Source organism: Hoplias malabaricus, chromosome 2 (genome assembly GCF_029633855.1).
Source record: "Hoplias malabaricus isolate fHopMal1 chromosome 2, fHopMal1.hap1, whole genome shotgun sequence".
Classification (NCBI taxonomy): Eukaryota; Metazoa; Chordata; class Actinopteri; order Characiformes; family Erythrinidae; genus Hoplias; species Hoplias malabaricus.
The window spans coordinates 241468-263921 of NC_089801.1; the positions used below are offsets into that span (position 1 = coordinate 241468).

General features: G+C 41.7%; 1 protein-coding gene, 1 long non-coding RNA gene and 1 pseudogene across 2 annotated transcripts; 2 read left to right on the forward strand and 1 right to left on the reverse strand.

The window, feature by feature from the left end:
• Nucleotides 1-290: 290 nt before the first annotated feature.
• LOC136687077 (uncharacterized) lies at nucleotides 291-7451 on the forward strand. Its single transcript, XR_010800402.1, has 3 exons — nucleotides 291-343; nucleotides 5333-5492; nucleotides 7298-7451. It is a non-coding gene; the product is annotated as an uncharacterized lncRNA (long non-coding RNA).
• An 88-nt stretch (nucleotides 7452-7539) lies between these two features.
• Nucleotides 7540-9791, reverse strand: LOC136687715 (serine/threonine-protein kinase pim-2-like; annotated as a pseudogene).
• A 2073-nt stretch (nucleotides 9792-11864) lies between these two features.
• On the forward strand, nucleotides 11865-22450 carry memo1 (mediator of cell motility 1). Its single transcript, XM_066651448.1, has 9 exons — nucleotides 11865-12188; nucleotides 15136-15217; nucleotides 15779-15847; nucleotides 15941-16053; nucleotides 16349-16460; nucleotides 17014-17156; nucleotides 17331-17407; nucleotides 18450-18554; nucleotides 20315-22450. Exons 1-9 carry the CDS (start codon nucleotides 12128-12130, stop codon nucleotides 20444-20446), a joined length of 894 nt encoding a protein of 297 aa, XP_066507545.1. The 5' UTR covers nucleotides 11865-12127; the 3' UTR covers nucleotides 20447-22450.
• The last annotated feature ends 4 nt before the right edge of the window (nucleotides 22451-22454 follow it).

A 22454-nucleotide genomic window follows, 5' to 3' on the forward strand; every position in this document is an offset into this window, starting at 1 on the left:
TTGCTACTACAGCTGGGTGCTTCTTCAGAGTCTACTGAAAGGAGAGCTTCTGGCCCTGTTTCCATTCTTCCTGACCATACGTCTACTCCTTCTGGCCCACTCCTGGTCCACACCTTCTACCTTGTTTATTCCTTTGCCAGCTGCTGCTCATTCTTCTGTGACATCACCAGAACCGGTTGCTGCATTTGATGTAGGTAAGCATATTAAGTTAGTACCTCATTTTAGAGAATCAGATGTGGATTCTTATTTCCCTGCCTTTGAACGAATTGCCTCTGTTTTGCATTGACCTAAGGAAGTCTGGCCTCTGTTGTTGCAATGCAAGCTGGAGGGAAAAGCTCAAGAGGTATGTGCAACATTATCTTTAAGTCAGAGTTTGGATTATGAGGTAGTGAAAAGCAGTATTTTACATGCATATGAGCTTGTGCCTGAAGCTTACCGCCAAAACTTTAGAATGAAGGTGAAAACTGCCAGCCAGATATATGTGCACGTGAGAAAAGGACTTTATTTGAAAAGTGGTGTAGTGCCTCTAAAGCGACTAGTTTTGAACAGTTACAGGAACTCATTTTATTGGAGGATTTAAAAAATTCTGTTCATGAAAATATTGTGGTTCATTTAAATGAGAAGAAAGTTCTTTCTCTGGCAGATGCAGCGGTATATGCAGATGAGTTTGTGTTGACTCATAAAACTTACATCGCCAGTACGGTCTGACCGTGTGGTAGGAAGGGATTGCACATTAACACATGCTGCGTTTGTTGCTCCAGTAAAATGTGAGGTACCACCTAAAGTGTTCCAAAAGGGTCATCATGATGGTGAGACGTGCGTTTGTTTCTTTTGTTGTAAACCTGGACACTTGATCGCAGATTGTAAAGCTTGGCAAAAGAAAAACAAACAGCATATCAAAAGTGTGGGTCTAGCACAACCAGATGCCATGTTGTCTTTGCAAAGTTTCAAATCTTGCCTGGATGAAGGGTATAAGCCTTTTTTATTGGATGGGTGGGTTTCAATGGTAGATCAGGACCATGATTTGCAACCTGTTAAAATATTACAAGATACTGGGGCTGCTCAGTCATTTATTTTGGAAAGTGTTGCCATTCTCAGAAAAGACGTTTTGTGGGTCTTCTGTTTTAGTACGGGGCATTGAAATGGGTCATCTGCAAGTTCCCTTACACACAATTTATTTAAAATCTAGTTTAGTTAAAGGTCTTGTAAAGGTTGCTGTGCGAGATAAGCTGCCAGTTGCAGGTGTCTCCCTCATTCTTGGGAATGATTTGGCTGGAGGAAAAGTGTTTCCTTTGCCAGAGGTGAGTGTGACGCCTGAAACTGGTGACATCGAGCCAAAGTTTTTGTTCCCTGGTTGTGTGGTAACACGGGCTCAAGCTCGTAAAATTCCAGAGGTACCCCTTTTAGGGACATTTATGGCACCTCAAAGTCCATCAGTAGTGAAGGAGACAAACGCAAGTGGTGACAAAAAATTCTTTGGGGAAGTGATTAAGACGGGGTTAAAAATTGGGAGAAAGCAGTTGATTGAAGCTCAGCAAGGTGATGCATCTTTAGCCTTGTGTTTTGCTAAAACTGTTCCGGAGGGGGATATAAATAAATCAGCGGTTGCTTATTATGTGAGGGAATTTTTAAAGCGTAAGTGGACACCTACAGGAACCTCTGATTTGGGTTTGAACACTATCCATCAGATCGTTATTCCAGAGGCTTATAGAGGTCCTGTTTTGAGCCTAGCACATGAAAATGCATTTTCTGGGCATTTAGGGGTTACTAAGACTTATGACCGTATTTTGAGACATTTCTTTTGGCCAGGACTCAAGAGTGATGTTTCAAATTTCTGTCGTTCTTGTCATGTATGCCAACTAGTAGGTAAACCCAATTAGTCAATTCCATCAGCTCCCCTTCATGCAATACCGGTTATTGGGGGGCCTTTTGAGAAAATCATTCTGGATTGTGTGGGTCCATTGCTAAGGACAAAGGCAGGACATGAATATTTGTTGACAATAATGTATTCTGCTACTCGTTATCCTGAGGCCATTCCCTTGCGCACCATCAGCTCTAAGGCAGTGGTCAAGGCTTTGGTGAAATTCTGCTCTACATTTGGGTTGCCCAAGGTTATTCAAACAGATCAGGGTTCCAATTTCATCTCTAAGATTTTTTTTTCAATTGATTAATGAGATGTCAGTTTAACATCAAGTAGCTAGTGCTTATCACCCATAATCACAAGGGGCATTAGAGCGGTTTCACCAAACGTTAAAATCTATGCTGCGCAAATATTGCTTTGAATCAGGATGTGACTGGGATGAGGGAGTCCCTTTTCTTTTGTTTGCTTTACGGGAGGTTGTTCAGGAATCTCTTGGATTTAGTCCTGCACAGTTGGTGTTCGCACATACAGTTCGGGGTCCACTTAGAATGCTCCATGAGCAACTGAGTGCTGAGCAATTGTCAGAAAAACACAATGTGTTGGAGTACGTGAATGCATTTCGTGAACGTCTGCATAACGCCTGTAAAATAGCCATGGCTTCATTAACTGCTGTTCAAGCTAAAATGAAACGTCGTTTTGACAAAAGAGCAAGGTGTCGTGAATTTCTCCCTGGGGATAAAGTTTTAGTATTTCTGCCCATCTCTGGTTCAGCCTTACAGGCTAAATTTTCTGGTCCTTATGTAATTGAATCCAAACTTAGTGAAACAGATTATGTGGTTAAAACTCCTGACCGGAAAAGGAAAAGTCGCTTCTGCCATATTAATATGTTAAAGGCCTATGTATGTCGTGGTCCTGTGGGAAGTTGTGATGTGTTGCCTACTGCTAAAACCACTACTTCTACTGTTGCTGTTATCCCGCTTGTGTATAACCCTGAAGAAGATGGGTTAACATTGCGTAGTGTACCTTTTGTGCCTGCACGTTTTTGTATTTTCTTTCTTAATTATTTTTGGGTAGGTAAGTTATATATGTTGGGTGGAAAGGGGTTTTGATTATTTTGGGTTTAGATCACTCCTGACGTTTTTGCTTCCATTATAATCTTGCAGTCAATAAAACATTTGGAGACTGGAGTCTTGTGATATTGTGTAGTTTTCTTGGTCTTGTGGGATCGAGGTGTGATGAGTTGGGGGAGACATTTTTTATTTTTATTTTTTTTAATAATTTGTTGCAGCTTACCTAGACAGGCTGTAACATAAATGCGCAGCACACCACACACAGACACACACAGACACACACATGCGCAGCGCACCACACACAGACGCACACACAGACACACATACGCAGCACACCACACACAGACGCACGCACATGCGCACATGCGCAGCACACCACAAACAGACGCACACACAGACACATGCAGCACAGCACACCACACACAGACACATGCGCAGCACAGCACACCACACACACGCTCAGCGCACCACACACAGACGCACACACAGACACATGCAGCACAGACGCACACACAGACACATGCAGCACAGCACACCACACACAGACACATGCGGAGCACAGCACACCACACACATGCACAGCGCAGCGCACCACACACACGCGCAGCACACCACACACAGACGCACACACAGACACACGCAGCACAGCACACCACACACATGCGCAGCGCACCACACACAGACACACACATGCGCAGCGCACCACACACAGACACACACATGCGCAGCACACCACACACAGACACACACATGCGCAGCACACCACACACAGACGCACACACAGACACATGCAGCACAACACACCACACACAGACACATGCGGAGCACAGCACACCACACACATGCACAGCGCAGCACACCACACACACGCTCAGCGCACCACACACACGCGCAGCACACCACACACAGACACACGCAGCGCAGCACACCACACGCAGCGCAGCACACCACACACACGCGCAGCACACCACACACAGACGCACACACAGACACACGCAGCGCAGCACACCACACACATGCGCAGCGCACCAAACACACGCGCAGCGCACCACACAGACATGCGCAGCACACCACACACAGACGCGCACACCGCACACACACACACAGCACACCGCACACACACACGCAGCGCAGCACACCGCACACACACACACACCGCACACACACACATGCAGCACAGCACACCACACACAGACACATGCGGAGCACAGCACACCACACACATGCATAGCGCAGCACACCACACACACGCTCAGCGCACCACACACAGACGCACACACAGACACACGCAGCACAGCACACCACACACACGCGCAGCGCACCACACACATGCGCAGCACACCACACACAGACGCACACACACACACGCGCAGCGCAGCACACCACACACATGCGCAGCACACCGCACACACACACGCGCAGCGCAGCACACCGCACACACACACGCGCAGCGCAGCACACCGTACACACACACGCGCAGCGCAGCACACCGCACACACACACGCGCACCACACACAGACATGCGCAGCGCACCACACACAGACATGCGCAGCGCAGCACACCGCACACACACACGCGCAGCGCAGCACACCGCACACACACACGCGCAGCGCAGCACACCACACAGACATGCGCAGCGCACCGCACACACAGACATGCGCAGCGCACCACACCGCACACACATGCGCACCACACCGCACACACATGCGCACCACACCACACACACATGCGCACCACACACGCGCAGCGCACCGCACACAGACACACACATGCGCAGCACACCACACACAGACACGCGCAGCACACCACACACAGACACGCGCAGCACACCACACACAGCACACCACACGCAGACGCAGCACACCAGACGCGCACACACACACAGACGCAGCACACCAGACGCGCACACACACGCAGACGCAGCACACCACACACACATGCGCAGCACACCACACACAGACGTGCACACACACGCGCGCACCACACACACACACACACACACACACACGCACACCACACACACATGCGCAGCACGGTTTCACAGGCACAATCTCAGTCACTTTGGTTTTTGTTCACTTTTAAATGTAAGCAATAATAAACTGCAGGTCAGTTCCTGTTAGAGATTAATTTTAACTGAACAAGGACATGTCTCTTCAGATCAAACAGATTAGATCTGGCGAAGTACGGGTTAAACCAGAGTTATTTAAGACTGCGAGAAAACAAACACAGGCAAACTCTGGAGTGAAATTAAACATTGTGCTGCTGCTGGGGCGGATCCTTACCGATCTACCGAAGGTGCCAAGGAACCTTCTGCCCTGCCGCTCTGTGCTTCTGCCCCGCCGCCCTTCGCCTCTCCCGCCTCCTGTAATACAAGACTTTCTAATCGTTGTTTTTGTCGCAGGTTAAAAGCAAAACCAGTTTCCTTTATTCTCATCATGAATCCTCCACGTGCTGCTGTGAAGACAAAGAATGTCTGGCGTTTTCACTCTGAACCTAACCTGCCCAACCTGACCTTCCACCTCCGCCGAGGATGCTCCGGAGGATGTCTGTGGACCTCAGTGGTAAAGAAGTCCAGGCTGTCTGCAACACTCTTTATAACTTAATTGTGATGGGGTTTATATGGAAAAGCTGTTTAAGTGATTTTTTTTTTAAATCAGCTTAGTGTGGAAAGGCTGGGCTCCGAATCTTTTTATTCTGATGGTTTGTTATTCTGTTCTCAAAATGGGGGAATTCACTTTACAGCAGGCAGCCAGTGGTGTGAGGCTGAAACTGATTTAATTGGATTATCTGGTTTCTAGTGTGTGTTAAGGTTCCTACTGTTGGAGTTGGGTTTGTAGCAAGTGCTGTAGATAATGCATTATGTTGAATCCAGACACAACATGCAACAGTTTATAATTTGTTAAGTTTATTACGTTTATTTGAACGGCAGTGTGTTTATACCGGTTTATGTATAAAATGTTGATATTCAACCATAACGGCTGAAACAATTACGCAACCAAAGTACAATTTGAGGTAAGTTCAATTTATTAAAATTAAGGATACGTTTACAGTTAAGAATAGGGTTGTTTAGGGTTAGATTTAAGGATAGGTTTAGGGTTAGCTTTAGATATTACCAATAGCATTGATTAAGTACAAAACCAGCCATTTCTAACCTTTTTGAACTTAAAATCAAGTTAGGTTCAGGTATAAGGTTAAGGTTAAGGTTAGGGCTAGGCCTGTCACATTTTTTGCCAATTTTTTGTGTGTTTGACATATTCTCTAATAAACTAATAAATAAATGAATAGAATAGTTGTGATAAACTATATTATTGTCATTTTAAGACTATAATAATATAAGATGTATTAATATAATAAGCCAATAATGCAATTACAACCCTTTTAAATATCATAATTTTTTTTGCAAAAACCTATTAAGAATATTCAGACCTTGCTATTGGAATATTTTATATAATTAATGTTATATTTAATTAGACATCAAAATGTCTAATTAAATATAACATTAATTATATAAAATAATTCACAGTTTTTAAACAGATCCATAAAAATATTGATAAAGTCATTATTGTAACATGCCTAGGGCTAGGATGAAATATTCACTGTTAAATAGGCACAAAACCAGCCATTTCTTACCTTTTGTGGCTTACAGTCTTTGGGGTTAGATTAGAGTTAGGCTCAGGGATAAGTTTAAAGTTATGGTTAGGTTTATAGGCTTTGATATTAGCAAGAACTAAACAAGTCAAATCCAGCTGTTTTAAATATTTTGGTGCTTTAAATTACTTTAAGTGTCAACTTTAGGTTAGGGCTATGTTCAGGGTTAGGTTTAGGATTAGATGTTAGCGATAGTGTAAACGTAGAGAAAAACAATGCAGTTTCTTGTTTTGGAAGTTAGGATTAGGTTTAGATTAGAATTAGGTTTAGGAAAAGTTGTAGGGGTGATTGTTCATGCTGGATAGCCAGAATGTCATGTGAATACTAATGATTATATTTAGTACACACTTTATGAGTATCCGATGTAGTACACACTGTATAGATCTTGGGAATGGGCTTTTAGTAAAACTCGTACCAAATTATTTTGGGACCAGTCTGCGTCTGCACATTTACCAGCCTCTACATGTTATACTTACTCATGGTTTTGACATAGTGACATTGTGGGTCAGAGCAGATGGTTTAACCAATCTTACCTGTGAGTTTACAGTGTTGTATGTTTGATTAGCTACAAACTCTGTTCACTAACGCTCAGCTAAAATGTTGTCGAAATATGTGGTGTGCCTAAACTGTAAACGGAGAATGCCCATTTGTACAATACTGTGAGAAATATATCCTGAACATGTAAAATCCTGATGCTGGCTAGATGTTTGTGAACCAGGGGTGCTGCAGGATGTTCTCCAGGGAAGGTCTGGATCCTGGCCGTTTGTCCAAACAGCATTCCAGCAGATCCCGACAGCCTGCAGAGAGACAAAGACGGACAGTGAGATGTTTTACTCTGTGTCTAGTGGCTTCTATTCTGTCTATTAATGAATAGTTTGTTTATTATGTGTCATTTTCTGCTTTGAGACTTGACGAACACTTTTCAAACTAGGGATATTCTGGACGTGAAATGATCATGTACTACTGTGTTTGTGTGTGATTCTTACCTAGGGAAAGATACCAGGGGATGTAGAGCTCCTGGCTGACGATATCCGTGGGGTTGTTAAAGGGAAATCTTCCATTCAGAAGGACGAACAGTGACTCCGATCTGCCACACTGTGAACGGCTCAGCGTTGTAAGAGTGATAGTCAAACCACTCGGGAGGAGAGTAGACCTCCGTTCCTTCAAGGGAGAACAGTGAAGTTAAACTTTAACCGGTGAACGCCATAAACTTTTGTCAATTGACTGTTACTTGATTGTTTTTTTAGAAAGTGAAGTTGTGGTGGTGTCCGTTGCTAATCCTTACCACCAAAGTCGCTGTAGTCCAGGATCCACAGATGCAGACCTTCAGGGACACTCTGGATTAGGATGTTGTCAAGTTTGATGTCTTGATGGACGACTCCTTTGGAGTGGATGGCGATCATGGCCTGGACCAGCTGCTTCAGGATTTCCTGAACGTGAAATAGAAGATGAAGTTAAATTTATTACAGCAGGACATTAAAGGTTCTGCTCTTGACGATGTGCTTTCTGGCACCGCAGGACAAACTGTTCTGAAACTTGGGCTGAAACTCATTGGGTAGTGCTTTAAATGACTGTTTTACACGACTGACCCATTCTGTGGAACATAAATTGGTTCATTTAGGGACATTTGATTTATTAATGAATAATCAATCACTGGATGAGGAAGATTTGATTCGTGTTGGTGGTAAAAACGACAGCAGCATTGTCTCACCTTGGCTTCCTCCTCATCTAAGTATCCTCCTCTGGCCTCCAGGTAATCTACCAGGTCCATGGATGGCACTGGACGCTCCATTACCACCACCACCTCATCCTGAAGTTCTAGCCAGTCCAGAATCCCAACAGAGAAGCGCTGCATATCTGTGGCATCATCCTCATTTGCCCCAGTGATGGACATCAGCACTACTTCCAGAGGATCCTCCCTCTGTTCTCCATCCACTGTCTGTAACAGAACACAGCTGTTTTAATATCAGTCCAAAAAGTAGTTAAGTCCGATTTCCTCAGCAACAAACACATGGATCTACACAAGGGGGCAGCAAAGAGCTTAACGGTGCTAAAGAGCCTTAGTAATGACACATTACTTACTTACTTAGCAATGGTCTTACTTGTCTGTCTTCTACATTGGTCCATACAACCCACCTTCCAAAAGCTCTTCCCACCTTCATGATATGTCATCAGAAGGCAGTTGTCCTACTCATTAAACTGAAAGATCTCACTCTTATGACCGTTTTGGCACCACAAGAAGTTAGTCGACATGTTTATAACAGCCTCCATTTTTCATTTTGGTGAGAGCACCACTAAGTTATTTTCTGACCTGAGGCTTCTGTTCCTCGTGTGCTAAAATGAGCCCTGGCTGAGGATCCACAGAGTCACTCATGGGCTGCTGAGCTGAATGAGGCATTAAAAGAACTCACCACAGTAGTGCGTGTCACGTGGTCTGCAGGGATGTGTTTGATAGCCACCTGTAAGATTTAAAAAAAGACTGGATTTAACAAATGCCACTGCTTTTAGTATCAAATTGCTGAAGAGACCTTTGGTTTCCCACACTATAAAGTAAATATTTTGATATTTACAGGTAGCCCGTCTTCTCTGCGGATGCCAGCGAACACTGAGCCATATCCTCCTTCCCCTAGATAGTCCTGCTCCTCATACAGCAGCTCCAGCACACCTACAAGGAGATGAAAGGGTTAAAGGGAAGCTCCTCCAAATGTCAGACATGTCTGAGAAGTTAAAGTTTACAATATGAAGAATGTCATCCAGAGTGAGTTGATGTTTGTTGCTGCTTTCTGGAGAAACTTACAGGTGATAGGTGTCTCTCAAAGCCCCATCACAGTAATTTTTGTGAACAGATGTTTGAGTTTCATGAAGTTTGTTTCACAATGGCCACAATTTTACTCAGATCAACATCATATATCAGAGCCCAGAAGATATGTGGACATTCACTCTGGATGACCTTTACATCTACAGAACTGTTGACGTGTGTGTTATTTTAACGCCATATTTCTCACGTCTCAAGGTGGTGTCATTCAAAACATCGTCATCTGATTCAGTGTCCAGCTCCTCGCTCCACTCCTCAGGAGAAACACCTTCCTCGGACAAACTGTCCTCAGAAGAAACACCCTCAGGTGAATATTCAGTGGAAACAGAGGCGGGTGATGTGCTGGAGCTCTGTCCCTCTTCCTCCTCCCATGCACTGGCAGCTCTCTGCTCCTCATCCCTCTCCACGTCCTCCACCTTCCATCTCTTTCTCTGACTGCAGCAGAGCTTGCTCCTCCTCCTTTTCTTGCCTCTCTGGACAAGGCCGGTGTTCACAGGAATATCGTTGGACCTCAGGGCCTCTAGGGGCACTGGGTCATCAGCGTTTGCCCCTGTGGAGCAAGACAAGATCGGAAAAAACATCAGCAATTATGCATTTAGTGAAAGGGGATAAATTTAGACCTCCATATTAACATTGCATAGTCTAAGCAGATTGAACAGCTAGTATTCACTGGAGATTCCTATTAAAAGTCCTAGTAAAAGAGGTGCTGTAAGACTCTACTAGACAGGATTTTTAAAAACTAATATTGTAGCCAGCCTATCTGATGGAAGCCCATTTAGATTTTCAGAATACTGCTACGACTAGCACTGCTTCGATGGGAGTGTGACCTAAGGTCTTATGTTCACAGCTTCCTATGTTCCTACTGTCTTGTGTTCCCAGGCCCTAGCCTTTATTTCAAGGGCCCTAAGTCTTGAGGACCCTATGTTCCCAGGATCCCTATGTCCCTGGATTCCATGTGCTTCTAGGGTACTAGACATAGGTTCCTATAGCCCCAGGTTTTAGGGTCCCTGTTTAGGACTGATGTAGATATTGTTAGCTTTCTAGCTATATCTAGTAACAAACGTAAGATGATCTCCAGAGTTTCATAAATAAATTAATTTCTTAAATCATCCCTAAACTCAAGTTTAATCTTGTGTTTTTTTTCTCACAGCTAGTTACAAATTTAAATATAAACAAAACGATACTTCATTTCATTACTGGGCTTTTCCTGCATAAATAATTCTGTAAAACATGTCTCCTCCACTTTTCACAGAGAGTTCATTATAGAGAAGAAATTTGTGTCAGAAATTCTGACAGAACTCACTTTTCCTGGGGCACAGAACGGTTCTGGACATCGTTATCTCGAAGCAAGTGTCAACTCGATCGATCCAACTCTGTTGTGATTCGAATTCTGCATCTCTGGGCAGATTCGGTGATGATGTCATCAACAGTCACAAACCTGACCCACAGTCGGAATCCTGTGGTCGCAGTGGAGACAGTGGACACTAGAGTTAATGCAATCACACAGTGACAAAATGGAGGACAGGATTTTAGGGGTTAGTAGTGAATAGTGATCAAAATTAATTAATTGAATCCAAAGTATACATTCCTATTTCTCATTATCTCCACACTACTGTGCACTTACAGTGATGTAAGAATGAGTGGAAATTATATTAAAGCATTGGGAATATATTTATTTCTGAATGGTTGATCTTAATTGCTGTACTGGTATATTTGTGTTTTAAGGCAGGTTTTGCCTCTCATTGGAAATAAAATCCAACAATAAAATTAATGTAGAATTAGGAAAGAAACCTTGTGTCATTGCTGTCATTCAAATAACTGGTCAGTCTACGACCCCTTAGGTATGCTGTCCATTTCCTTCCTCTTTTCTTTGGAGGAAGCCCCCTCTTTAGACGAATAATCATGTGAAACATCTTTAGTGGGAACAGTGGTTCATGACAGACTCTGACTGAAATTCTGTTCCTCTTTGCTCTCAGTATCCGCCTCATTCCCGCTCCATTTTCTTTAATTCCAGCTTCTGAATGTAACATTGGAGAACGTAAAACATCTGTTTCTGCAAAGTTTATGTTGCTTAATAAGTTTCTACAGAGTGCTGTTAGCTATTTATTCTCAGTCCAGAAGAGACATTGATGTGTTTTAAAACTCCAGTAGCACTGCTGTGTCTGATCCATTGGTACCATCAAAACACGTGAATATATATCACTGCAGTGCTGTGAACCTGCCACCACCCAAATCACACTTGCTTTCAGGGGGAAAGGGACGTCTGTCGTGTTTAAGTACAACATGTTTCTGTTTGGTCAGAGGAGTTGATAAAATGGCGAATGAATTTAGATACGGAGCGTGGCTTTAATGTTGTCACTGACTTCCTTCACCGCTGAAAAGCCGTGTACCTTTAACCGAGCCCAACCAATCAGATTCACGCTCTCTGCTGGTACGGTGGCAGAGTGAGGACAATCCGACCCATCTGGACACTAAGTTGGCTGCAAGCTGATGAGCGGATCCTAGCGCTGTGTTTATGGATCGCCTTTCTCGGCTTTTCTAGGACGCTTTTTGTTTTTTTACGCGTGTGCTTAAAACATTAGTGCGCTCTCTCTTCTCTGTGTCCGCTGCACGCAGCTCTGTCCGGGCTTCTGTTCTCGGTGCGGGCGGGTTGGCCATTGTTCCAGTGTTGTTGGGTTTCTTCCCCCTCCGATCAGGTTTCATCTGACCAAGATAGGCGGCTCGGGCACCAAGATGTCGAACCGAATGGTGTGCAGAGAAGCGAGCCACGCCGGCAGCTGGTACACGGCCTCAGGTAGAGCCGGGGAGAGCGGTGTCTCTCCGGAGCCCGCGGGCCGAGAGGAGGGGGGTCGAGCGGGCGGGGGTCGAAGATCAGCTGTGAATTTATAAACACCTCTTGAGGAGCACAGGCCTCGCTTCACAATTCAGCAGCCGATTATGTTCGAACACAACCACAAAGCTCACACTCTTAATACTCCTTGAGGGACTTGTGTCACATTTACTAACGTTACTCGAGCAGAGAAGAGCTCTGAGTCTGAGTTTAAACAAAGGCGCTGGGAGCTAAGTGAGGCTTGCTAAGCTCGGCGTTTAGCATTTTAAATGTTCCGAGATGTCTTTACATGGTTCAGTCCAAACAGGAAAGTTAATAAGCAGTTAAATTGGCCTCGAAATAGGTACAAACTAACGCCAACCCCCCACGGAAATGATTTATTTTCGATGACAAAGCTTTTGAAGAGGATTGTTTTGCTGTCTGTTGCTAGACAGCTAGCTGAGGTTGTTTGGCCTCACTGTTTTTGTCCAGTTTCTCGATATTAAAGTAGACACCGGACGAAATACAGTGCAAATTAATAAATAAATCAGGCCAGCATATTTTCATTGAGTCTCTACATAGCTGCCAATGAACAAATTAGGCAGTGTGTTAAATATAGCTCTCACCACAGCTAGTACACTGCTTTAAAGGTGCAGTAGGCGTTTTTATTTCATTTCATAACTAGTATCAATACACTAGAATAAGTACAACATGATTAAAAACAGCTATTTCACAAACTTTGTCAGTACAAGTGCTTTCCGTGCCTGAGAAAAGCTGTTTGACAAATGGCAGTTGGGCCCAGCCTGCCTGTCTGTTTTTGTGGTTCATCTGATTGGCCTTCGGAGGTCTCCTTAACTAATGCACCAGTGCATTTCTCAGGTTTTGGGATGTGAGACATCTAATGGCAAAGTAACTAAACTGTAATAACATGCAAGCACTTCAATGAGATTTTCCATTGCACCTTTTAAAAGCTTGTGTTGTTATAGTCAGCTGGGTTTAACTGTTAAACAGAATTACAGTGTTTTTTTCTAGTAGGGTTTACTCTGTCTGTTGTGACCTGTGCTGCTAATGCAAATCTATACAGTTAGTGCAGTCCAGTCCCATTCCAGCTTGGGGCCACTGTGAAAGACAGCATAGTCAGCAAACTGTGAACCTGGGTGAAGCAGTCAACAGTGTCCTCTCGCTCAGAATCAAAACGTGACACTGTCAAGCTTCTGGCTAAATTTTTTGCCTTTCTTCTTCCACATGAAGGTGAACACGTTTGTGTTTGCCCACACCCCCCCCCTCGTAAACAAACGCTCATCACCAAAACCTGCTGGTCAGTTTGTCCTCAGAGATAGTGATACATTTTCAGACAAACCTTCCTTTGTTTCCCTCTTCAAACAGCAGCCAGAAAAAGCATGTCATGGTTAGTCAGCAGATTTTATTCTATGATTAAACGTCGGCTCAGTTTAATATACCTTTTCGGTGTAATAAATAACTTAAAGGAACTAAAGGCTCAGCTTCATAAGTGTTTATCATCGTAGTCCAGATATCAGAAGACCTAAGTCATGTGAGGTAAATTATCACTCATATTTTTTATATATATAATGCAGTTACTGAACAGTGAAGATTTTTCTTGCTTTCTCTCTGTTCTGTAGTAATTTCAATGTGAGCCTAATGTGCAGGCTAATGGTGGTCTCTCATTTTAAAACGTCTGATGTGAGGGTATTTATAACTATAGAGTGATTCATATGAGAACAAGTATTTTTTTATGCACATTTTTCACTTTGAGACATCTTACCATTGTTTTGTGTCATTGTCCCATACTAAAGAGAATTAATAGCAGTTTTGACGTATATTTTTCTTATAGTCCCCCTCTGGTTGTTAATTAAAGTAAAGACAAGTTACATCCAAGGGGGGAAAAATCCCCTAATGCCTTAATAGTGATTTAGATGTAAATATATACCATCAATTTTGTTTATTACACAACGGTTTACTAAAACGAATTTAGTCTCCACCTCTATCTCCACTTTCCCCTTGTCCTGTCACCTGCAGCTTCAAAGCCACACCCTGCAAGAGGACTGGATTGAAATGTAGGATGTCCGTTTCAATTCTGCAGAGTAGTTTGTACAGCTGCAACACACCCAAATCTACTCACGAATGCAAATACATTTTTCTTGTGGGTCATGTTTTATGTTTTAGTTTTTGGGTCACCTTGTGATTATACCTGTATTTTAGTATTTAACATGTGTTCTCACGCACACAGTCTGACTGTCCGACCTGTGTTGTGTCACATACCAAAAAGCAGCCTGGTTTTAAATGTGGATGCTGCTAAACAGGAGTAGGGTGTTACACAGATGGACGTGTCAAAATATATTGGTATTCACAACACATGACGAAATATTACTATTGAAAACAGCTTGTATTTGTAGTTCTTCGGAGCACATTACCTGGTAGTACTTATTGTACGTATAGAAATATTAGTTTAAACAAGCATGTAGGTCTGTTAACTGGCTATTGGAATGTCAGATCGCTATAATCTGAAAATGAACCTGATATTATCTGATATAAGGCATCTGTTGACACGGCCACAAACAGAACTGTTTCAGGATATCGTTATGATAGACAGAATGATAACTTTAATGATCACTGAGGGTAGTTGATGTTACAGACTCTCAAACCCCATCAAGACACCAGTTAACAGGATGTTATAGGAAACACAATAAACACATACTGAGCACTAAACAAAAAGATACAATGAGATTTTTAAAGTGGCAACGCTACAATAAGAACAAGGTATAATGATAAACGGATACAATATAAAATAAAGTGCAATTCAAATGAATAGATCAATACTGCAGTAGTTCACACCCTGAGTAGAGCTCTGAACTATAATGCATTAGTAATGTATTCATTCTTTTTAATTTTTTTTCTTTCTCTCTCTCTCTAGGATCCCAGCTGAATGCACAGCTAGAGGGCTGGTTATCTCAAGTACAATCCACAGCAGCACCCGCTAGAGCCATTATAGCACCGTACGTGACTGAAATTTCTTATTTAAAAAAATGAGTTAGTAGAGAGTTAAATCTTCTTTTAATTGTGGAATTTCTGTTCATTTTTTCCTTTTAATAATAATATATTATTTATTTTTGTTTGATTCTTTTAAAATGATACCTTTTAGATACAAATTTATTTGCATATGTAAATAGCTTTGAAAGCCTCCTGTTTTTTTCTGTATTCGATTCCTCTGAGCTCATTTAAAGAAATGGTTTTACAGTTTTTAAATAATTAGATATAGTGCACTGTAACAAATCTTAGACTAATACAACTTGAAATATAAATGATCACAGTACGCTTGGCTCATACAATTGCACTTCTTAAAGCAGAGCAACTTTCAGTGAACCAGTTTGGAACAACTTAGTGGTCCTGTTCTGCTGGAATAAGTTGATAGAGTGCTCAGAGAGTTTCTTGCCATTCAGTAAATGCACTAAACGAATGTAATCCATTTGGCTTAATCAAAGAGAGGATATGCAGTGATTTGGTTTTCATATTTGATTGTGAATTGATGCCAGTTAATATTTTGCACCTTCTTTCAGCCATGCTGGTTATACTTATTGTGGAGCTTGTGCAGCACATGCCTACAAGCAAGTGGATCCCTCTATTACGTGAGTATTTTTTGCTGTTAATCATGTAGCTTGCATATTGAACGGGAGTCCTCCATTATGGGATGAACTAACTCTCACGCTGTTGTTTGGTAGCCGGAGAGTGTTCATTCTTGGACCTTCACACCATGTGCCCCTATCTCGATGTGCTCTCTCTCCTGCTGAGGTCTATAGGACACCACTGTATGACCTAAGGATTGACCAGAAAGGTAAAACCCTCACAGTGAAAGTATACACCAGGCTTAATTTCTGGACTAAACCTGCAACTCAGTGGAAGAGATTTAAAGGCCTGAAGAAGTGTTAGTTAAGTTACTTTATAGTGAGCAAATCAAGAATACTCCATCATATCTGTGACACCCCATTATTTGCCATTGTAGGAATGTAATTGGAATAATATAAATTTATTTGTATGCATCTTCTTTGAATGAACACTAAACAACACATAGTCATAAACAATACCTCTCAAGATTTAAAATAATAAAAAAAGCTTTCTCATCCCTTTAGTTTATGCTGACCTGTGGAAAACGGGCATGTTTGAGAGAATGACTCTGCAAACGGATGAGGATGAGCACAGCATTGAGATGCACCTGCCTTACACTGCCAAAGCCATGGAGAAGTAAGTGTTACAAGGGCCAAAGTTAGTCCACCCACCTCTGCTTATATGGCACTTTTTCACCATAATGTTTTTTACCCTTTGTAAGAGGGTGTTGTATGTATTCTAAGGGAGTTGGCAGAATAAAATACAGAGAGGCTGATACCAGACTGCTGTCTGCTCGAGACACCACACACTATATAGAGACTGTGTCTATTTCTCAGCAAACTGTAAAAATGCTTCTGAATGCTAGATATGTACTATCTGTCTTTTGTCATGGCTCTACCTCCGCATTGTTTCACAGAAACAGGGGCTTGAACTTTTCTTTGATTTGTCACTATTCCTTCTGGTACAGATTAATGTTCATTTCATCATGCTGCTTTACTTTGTTCTAAGTACATTAAGAGGTACTGGATGTGTCTTGAAGCCAGAGACAACTATTCACTTCAGAACAATCTGCTTGACACTGTGGTTGAACTAAACCACTGTATTGTTGAATGTCTTTGTGTAAAAAATAAAACCAAACTGTGTAGCATCACTGCTACACAGTTAATAATCCATGATTTTCTCAATCTAGCTTTAAAGATGAGTTCAGCATTGTTCCTGTGCTGGTGGGGGCTCTGAATGAGTCTAAAGAACAGGAGTATGGCAAGCTGCTCAGCAAATACTTGGCTGACCCCTCCAACCTGTTTATCATCTCCTCAGACTTCTGCCATTGGGGTGGGTGTTTCTGCACTACTTTAAAACCAACTGTATTAATGAACAATTATAATGTAATTAGCTTGAAAATAAGAATTGAATTGAGTTTAAGTAATTTAGCTATCAGATAAGTGCTAATATGTTTAGCTTTATGTCAGAGGATGATTTTCAGTTTGCTTTCTATTATATTTTTAGGTCAACGATTCCGCTACACCTACTATGACGAAAATCAAGGAGAGATCTATAGATCCATTGAACATCTTGATAAGATGGTAAACCTGTTTCTTTTTTAGTAAACTCTTTGTACATTTGCTTACATTGTTTTCACAAGAGGTGGGTTAAAAAAAAAAAAGAATCATTAAAGGCTAAGCACCACTTAATGGACCTCCATGAATATTCCACATTATTTTAGTTACTGACATAAGTATTAAAATGATAATAATAATAATAGTAATTAAAATGAAAATAGCATGCTTAGTTTGCTTTAAAACTGACAATTTTATTAAATTGACGGAAAAACCCGAGCTCGCTACGGAAATTCCTGAACCCAACCGTGACGTCACTGGTGGACAACAGCTGAACAACGCCGCGGTAAAACACCGTTATGACTGACTGTTATGACAGTATCTAGCTAAATAACCAACATTATTCATGACAATAGCTTAGCAATAAGCTAAACTCAAATTTAGAGGTACCGTTATTCTTGTAAATGTGATCGAAGTCGAACTCGAATTCATCCGACACTATAAACCTCCGTAATGCAGCTACGTAGCCGAGTATAATCTGAGCCACCGAGTTTAGCAAGTCAAGCTAACGTTAACTAACACCAACTAAAACAGGCGAAGTGAGTGTCCTTACCCTGTTTACCTCCATGTTACAGAGGCTCTTGAACACCTTTCGTTGGTTTCCTTACATGCCCATATTGTTGGAAACGCGCCAGTGAAATGAGCTACAGATAACGGAGTGAGCGGACGGTCCTTTCCAAAGTGCCCGTTTAAAGTTGACAAAATTAAGGTCTTTTAAACCTTATTCCTTGAATTATTAAGTAATCCAAAAGACTTAAGCCAGGTAAACATGTGCGTATAAGACAGTGGTCTTATACAGCTGCTTCATGTTATACTTGAAATCCTGCAGCTGAAAACAATGCTGAATTCTCTCACACTGTGATCTCATGTGGGCTAAAGTTAGAGTTCTGCGCTTTCCTTTAGTTAAAGATTTGTGAATTCTTAGAAATCCATCAAATTTAAATTAAAATTACTGTTATATCAACTGTCATGAGAATCATGTTTTACACAATGGTTCTTTTCTCACCAGGGAATGGGAATTATAGAACAATTGGACCCTGTCTCCTTTAGTAACTACTTGAAGAAATATCACAATACTATTTGTGGTCGTCATCCCATTGGTGTTCTATTGAATGTAAGTATTTGTTCACCCTGAATATGTCATATTGTTATTAGTGCAGATATTTGCAAATATTTATTTATATGATTATAGGACTATGCTGTCAGACATATTCCTTTCTGGATAATTCAAACGAACTATGTTGTGTAGACTACAGCTATTATAAACTGAGCAGATTAAAGCAGACTCCCTGGAAGTAACATGCAGCATGACATTATATGCCATTCATCATAAGACCATCATAAAATGGGTCTTAAAATACAGGGTGGGCCATTTATATGGATACACCTTAATAAAATGGGAATGGTTGGTGATATTAACTTCCTGTTTGTAGCACATTAGTATTTGGGAGGGGGGACACTTTTTAAGATGGGTGGTGACCATGGCGGCCATTTTGGATCCAACTTTTGTTTTTTCAATGGGAAGAGGGTCGTGACACATCAGACTTATTGGGAATTTCACAAGAAAGACAATGTGTTCAAAGTGCTGCCCATTGTGTTGGATTGTCAATGCAACCCTCTTCTCCCACTCTTCACACACTGATAGCAACACCGCAGGAGAAATGCTAGCACAGGCTTCCAGTATCCGCAGTTTCAGGTGCTGCACATCTTGATGTTATGGTGTGGTATATGGGGTACAAAGATAATGGGGCTATTCTTCATCAGTGGAAACCTCAAGGCCACTGGATATGCGAAACTGCTAACTGATAATGTGTTTCCATCTTTATGCACTGAAGCTGGCACGTTCCCTGAGTTTTTCCAGCAAGATGGTGCACCACCACATTATGGGTGTCATGTCCGAGCATTCCTAGATGACTAGTTTCCTGGAAAGTGGATTGGTTGTCGTGGGCCAGTTAAATGGACCCCAAGGTCTCCTGATCTGACCCCCTTAGACTTATCTTTGGGGTCACCTGAAGGCAATTGTCTATGCTGTGAGGATATGAGAGGTGCAGCACCTGAAACTATGGATACTGGAAGCCTGTGCTAGCATTTCTCCTGCGGTGTTGCTATCAGTGTGTGAAGAGTGGGAGAAGAAGGTTGCATTGGCAATCCAACACAATGGGCAGCACTTTGAACACATTTTATAAGTGGTCAGAAACTTATAACTCATGAAAGAATAAAGTGTTAAAACCCAGCACACCATTGTTTTTCTTGTAAAATTCCCAATAAGTTAGATGTGTCACATGACCCTCTTCTCATTGAAAAAAACAAAAGTTGGATCCAAAATGGCTGACTTCAAAATGTCCACCATGGTCCCTACCCATCTTGAAAAGTTTCCCCCCTCCCATATACTAATGTGCCACAAACAGGAAGTTAATATCACCAACCTTTCCCATTTTATTAAGCTGTATCCATATAAATGGCCCACCCTGTAGTTGTTTCTGACTTTCATGTGACTTTTATCTGCACTCTGAACATAGCCAAATGACAATGCTAAGATTGTGAAGCCAACAGCCAAGAGGGGGTGCCTACCCTTGCCGTCCTTCAAATGTTGTTATGCCTGCTGCAGTCATGTTCTGATCTGAACATTTGTAAGGGGACCACAATCATCTCAGTGCATCGCTCACAGTGCATGTTGGTAGAACTAGTGTTTTATAGCTATGTAGAAGAAGGGAGAAAGCTGTGGATGGCACACTGGCTAAAGATGGTAATGCAACCCTATACACAGAGGAGTGGAGATCCTTACTCAGCACTGGTTGCAAAGCCTTCATCTCATCTTCCTCAAACCCTGCATTACTTGGAAACGGTGACTGATTCCTCTTTTTTTTCTTTTAGGCTGTGGCGGAGCTGAAGAAGAGCGGGCTAGACATGAACTTTTCTTTTCTGAACTATGCTCAGTCCAGTCAATGCCGAAACTGGTCGGACAGCTCAGTGAGTTATGCTGCTGGAGCTCTTGTTGTTCATTGAGGTGAATTCTCCCAGGAGCCAGTTACATGGCTCCTTTTGAAGACCCCCAGCACCCCCTGCCCCCACTATTCTAGACAAACCCCCAACCTTGTACTTCTCTACTTTCTGACATTCTCTGCCCTCCTCCTGCTGTTTCCTTTTCTAGAGGGATGGAACTTGCATTTATGGAGGTTAATTCTCTATTACTGAATAACCGCCACCTTCCCATATCGCTTTCCTTACATTTTTACTTCCGGTCTCAGAACCGGGATGACTTGATTGATGCTATAGCTCTGAAGTGTAGTTGCAGCCTAAAACGCTGTGGAATGGATTTTTTTAAGTTTAGGTTTCCAGTTTTATTTTTTTATATAAGATTTCTTGTTTTTTTTGTTTTTTTTTGTTCTTGGGTTTATGTAGGGTGATTGAGTTTGCTGTTGGTTCCACAAGGACATCAGGTGTCCTCTTAGCTCTAATGTATAACTTTAAACAAGAAATTATAATTCAGTTAAAGTTGAAATAAAAGACAATATGTATAACCATATTTACTTATTTACAAGAAGGGTTTTGCAGGGCAGTACATATGTATCATTTAGTGTTACAGAAATGAAGAAGGATATGACAGACTGCTGTTTGCTATTTTGTTTTAGCTGCCAACAAAGGGCTACACAGTATCAAGTACTTCAACCCTCTGCTGTACAATATATAAATATATATATATATATATATATATATATATATATATATATATATATATATATACATACCAAAAAACCCTTTTATTATCTACTTTAGTCTTACATTTTTCCAGTTTTTATATTTACTCCCCTTTTGCTTTTCCCTTTTTGACGGTTATTATTTTCTTCTTCTTATTAATCTTCATTTGTTTACATTGCTAGCAAGTATCTACTAGCAGTTAGCTTACATTTTGTTGATGCCCAGGACTTACACGGTTTCTTTGATGATCCGAGCAGATTGACTTGCTTTCCAAATATTAACAATAAAAAAAAATCTGAGAAAGAAAATTCTGAATTAGTTTTTTTAGTGCAGAGGAACAGATTATGGACAAAGGAGTTTCTTTTTGCTTATTGCCATGCTAAGCTATGCATGTAACAGTGCTTTATGCTGGAGTAGCTCTGGTATTCACCATAAAGAAGGAAACACTGGACCAGGCAGGTTTCAGAAATATCACCACCCCTCCTTCAATTGGCTTGAGTCTTATTTTGTTTTTTGTTTTTTTTTTTTTAATATAAGGCCCCCCAATGAGCACAATGCAGCAAGACACCTTAACCTCAATCCATCTGAAAGCCATTTAAACAATAAAGTTTGTCTCAGCGTTCCCTGTTCATCGATCACCATGCAGATGTGCCTTGGGTCTGTGTCGGGAGAAACGTTTTCTTTTTCTCGCTCTGTGGTTTGTGCCCATTCAGTCCCACTGTCTCCATGGATATTTGCTACAGAGTCCCCTCTTGTGAACGTAGGGTGAAGAATGTGTATCTGCCTCACCGATTAACCGAAGGAGAGCCCAGCACAAACAATCGTTCTGAATAGTACAACTGTCGTCTACTGCTGGAACAGTTACTTTTCTGTTTTTTTTTTTTTAGTACTGTTTAATCCATGCTTAGTTTTAACACTGTTTACACATTGTCACAAACCTATGTGGAGGATTAACTTAAAACACTGAGTGGAGTTTTTTTTCTTTTTCTTTTTTTTATCTCAGGTTACACTGATGAAGCATTGAGTGTTTGTCAGAAATGATAAAAGAGTAATGACTAACATTGAGGAGGTGAAGGGGGAAGTAATATGAGTGAAAAAGTGAATATGCCATTGTTTTTCTTTTTTCTCCCCCCAACTTCTCATTTGGTCTTGCCATCATGGCTTTTATTTTCCAGCAAGTAATTTGCAATAAATCAAAATATCAAAGAGATGTCTGATGGTTAGCTGTCTACTGTATTTTTTTTTATTGAAGAAATACCGGGCAGCACGGTGGGGAGCAGGTAGTGTTGCAGTCACACAGCTCCAGGGGCCTGGA